This window comes from Perkinsus marinus, assembly GCF_000006405.1.
Source record: "Perkinsus marinus ATCC 50983 genomic scaffold scf_1104296944350, whole genome shotgun sequence".
NCBI classification, from domain to species: Eukaryota; Perkinsozoa; order Perkinsida; family Perkinsidae; genus Perkinsus; species Perkinsus marinus.
Genome location: NW_003211436.1, coordinates 1 through 1,932, shown reverse-complemented (window position 1 = coordinate 1,932; position 1,932 = coordinate 1). Strand labels below are relative to the sequence as shown.

General features: G+C 40.4%; 1 protein-coding gene across 1 annotated transcript; it reads left to right on the top strand.

Annotated features, from left to right (window-relative positions):
* Nucleotides 1-489: 489 nt before the first annotated feature.
* Nucleotides 490-1,358, top strand: Pmar_PMAR027130 (conserved hypothetical protein; the record flags this gene model as incomplete). Its single annotated transcript, XM_002780628.1, has 4 exons — nt 490-613; nt 680-759; nt 807-901; nt 1,298-1,358. Coding segments are annotated over 4 exons (360 nt in total), but the record flags the coding sequence as incomplete, so codon positions are not given.
* Nucleotides 1,359-1,932: the final 574 nt, after the last annotated feature.

Sequence of the window (1,932 nt, the reverse complement as noted above, 5' to 3'; positions counted from 1 at the left end):
GGAAAAGAAACATATATTCAACTAGTAGTATTATATTCGTTATCCCTATGGATTGGTTCGTCCAGGTACTTCCTAGCAGAGCGTCACAATGAGAGTATAGAGATGCTGAATGAGGCTGTGGTGATATGGCCGGAGAACCTCCGATTCAAGTGAGCATCGCATGGCCTAGTCTGCGTGGCTCATAGGATAGCAGATATAACCTGGCTATGGTATTGGAAAACTATGCAGCTGCATCACTCTTGGATAGTACGAAGAAGAATCAAGCTGAATGGGTTAAGAAGGCCCTACTTATGGTGAGCTAATACTCTGTCGCAGTGCGGGAATATATGTTTGATTTTTCTCAACTGAGCTTGTAAGTTTCTTCACTGCATTAGGGAAATCAACACGATTTTGGGTAGAAGTGTACGAAAACCATATTTCTAGCAGTACATGTAGTTGATCATGTATCCCCGCACAGCTCTGTCGAGTATATAATATATTTTCGATCAGGTGAGGTGTGCCCTTGGACATTTCCGGTCAATTGAAACCATTGCTGGTACGACGCCAACACAAGCAATTCCGAGGATTCTGAAACGGAAAATATTCAATGTGACGTATATCAATAACCCTGAGAGTAAGTGATATATGGAAATGTGAAATTTCCATTTTCGCTGGTTGGCGTGGATTTTTCCTTAATCAGCATTTATGAAGGAGATGAAGTCCCCCGAGGACATATTCTCCAAGGCTTTCAAAAGACACTTTGAATATCTCCGGGATACGGTAAGACGGTTGTATCGAAGTTATGGTATCGACGTGATGTGGTTCAGTCGAGGAAAGCGGAGGATTGGCTGCGTAAACTGGAGTCGACGCAGAGTCAACACGAAGAGACTATGAGGTTGCTGGTGGAGGAGAGGAAGGAGCGGTAGGGGGAAAATTGTGAAAATGTGTTTTAACAACGCTTCGCTAAATCGAGTCGTTTTGTTACTTTTTTTATCATTATAAATTTGTGAAATCATCGAGCAGTAGGTAAAGTTTGTATATTGTGCACAGAGAGTGATGTATGGTATTAGTATTATAATATACCACTCTATGTATGCAATGGACTTTCGCCCGGGTCTACGCGAAGTGGCGTAAAACTCGGTGAAAAAGGTGATATTTGCGCGATGCAGTAGTCGCGAAATATGTTCTTCACTGGGGTTTTTCATATCACGGGTGAAACTCCAATGTATAAATTTCATATATCACATTATCGTCGTAGCCACATTTGCGATAATGTGCCCGTAATGTACGTCGTTGAATGGATGGTTCACCTGTTTAGGGTGGAAAGAGAGAGACGCGACCGCGAGGCTAGGGAGGAGGAGGAAAGGAAACGTAGAGAGGTAGGCAGAGTTATGGTAACACAGTAGAAATGACGACGTGATGTGTACAGGAACTGGACCGAGAAGCTGAGAGTAGAATGGATAATATCCGCTCTAGTGTGGCTAATATGGGCCAAGAAGAGGAGGAGGTTGGTTACTCATTTTTCTTGCGGTCATCTGTCTACCTGGCATTCCCGATGGGGGTGTTTGAAACATTGGGATGGTATGGGAAAATTGGATTTTCCGATATCATTACAAAATAAATTTATCTCAATTTTCCAGAAATAAATTTATCATTTCTATTTGACTATTTTCTATACCAATAAGCATGAAAATAAATTCATGGTTTATTTGTATGAAAAATGCACTCCATTTATTATTTCTGGTGGATTGGAATCCCGAAAGCAATATTTTCTTCTAATTTTTTGTTTTTTTTAATTTTTTTCCTTTTTTGGAGTTTTTTGTTTTTTTATTTTTTTGATTCTTCTTTATTTTTTCGATTTTTTACGATTTTTTTATTTTTTCGATTTTCCGATTTCTTCCGCTTCCTTAGGAGGAGGAAGCTGCAGCGGGGAGGAAGCGCAAACGATCCGCA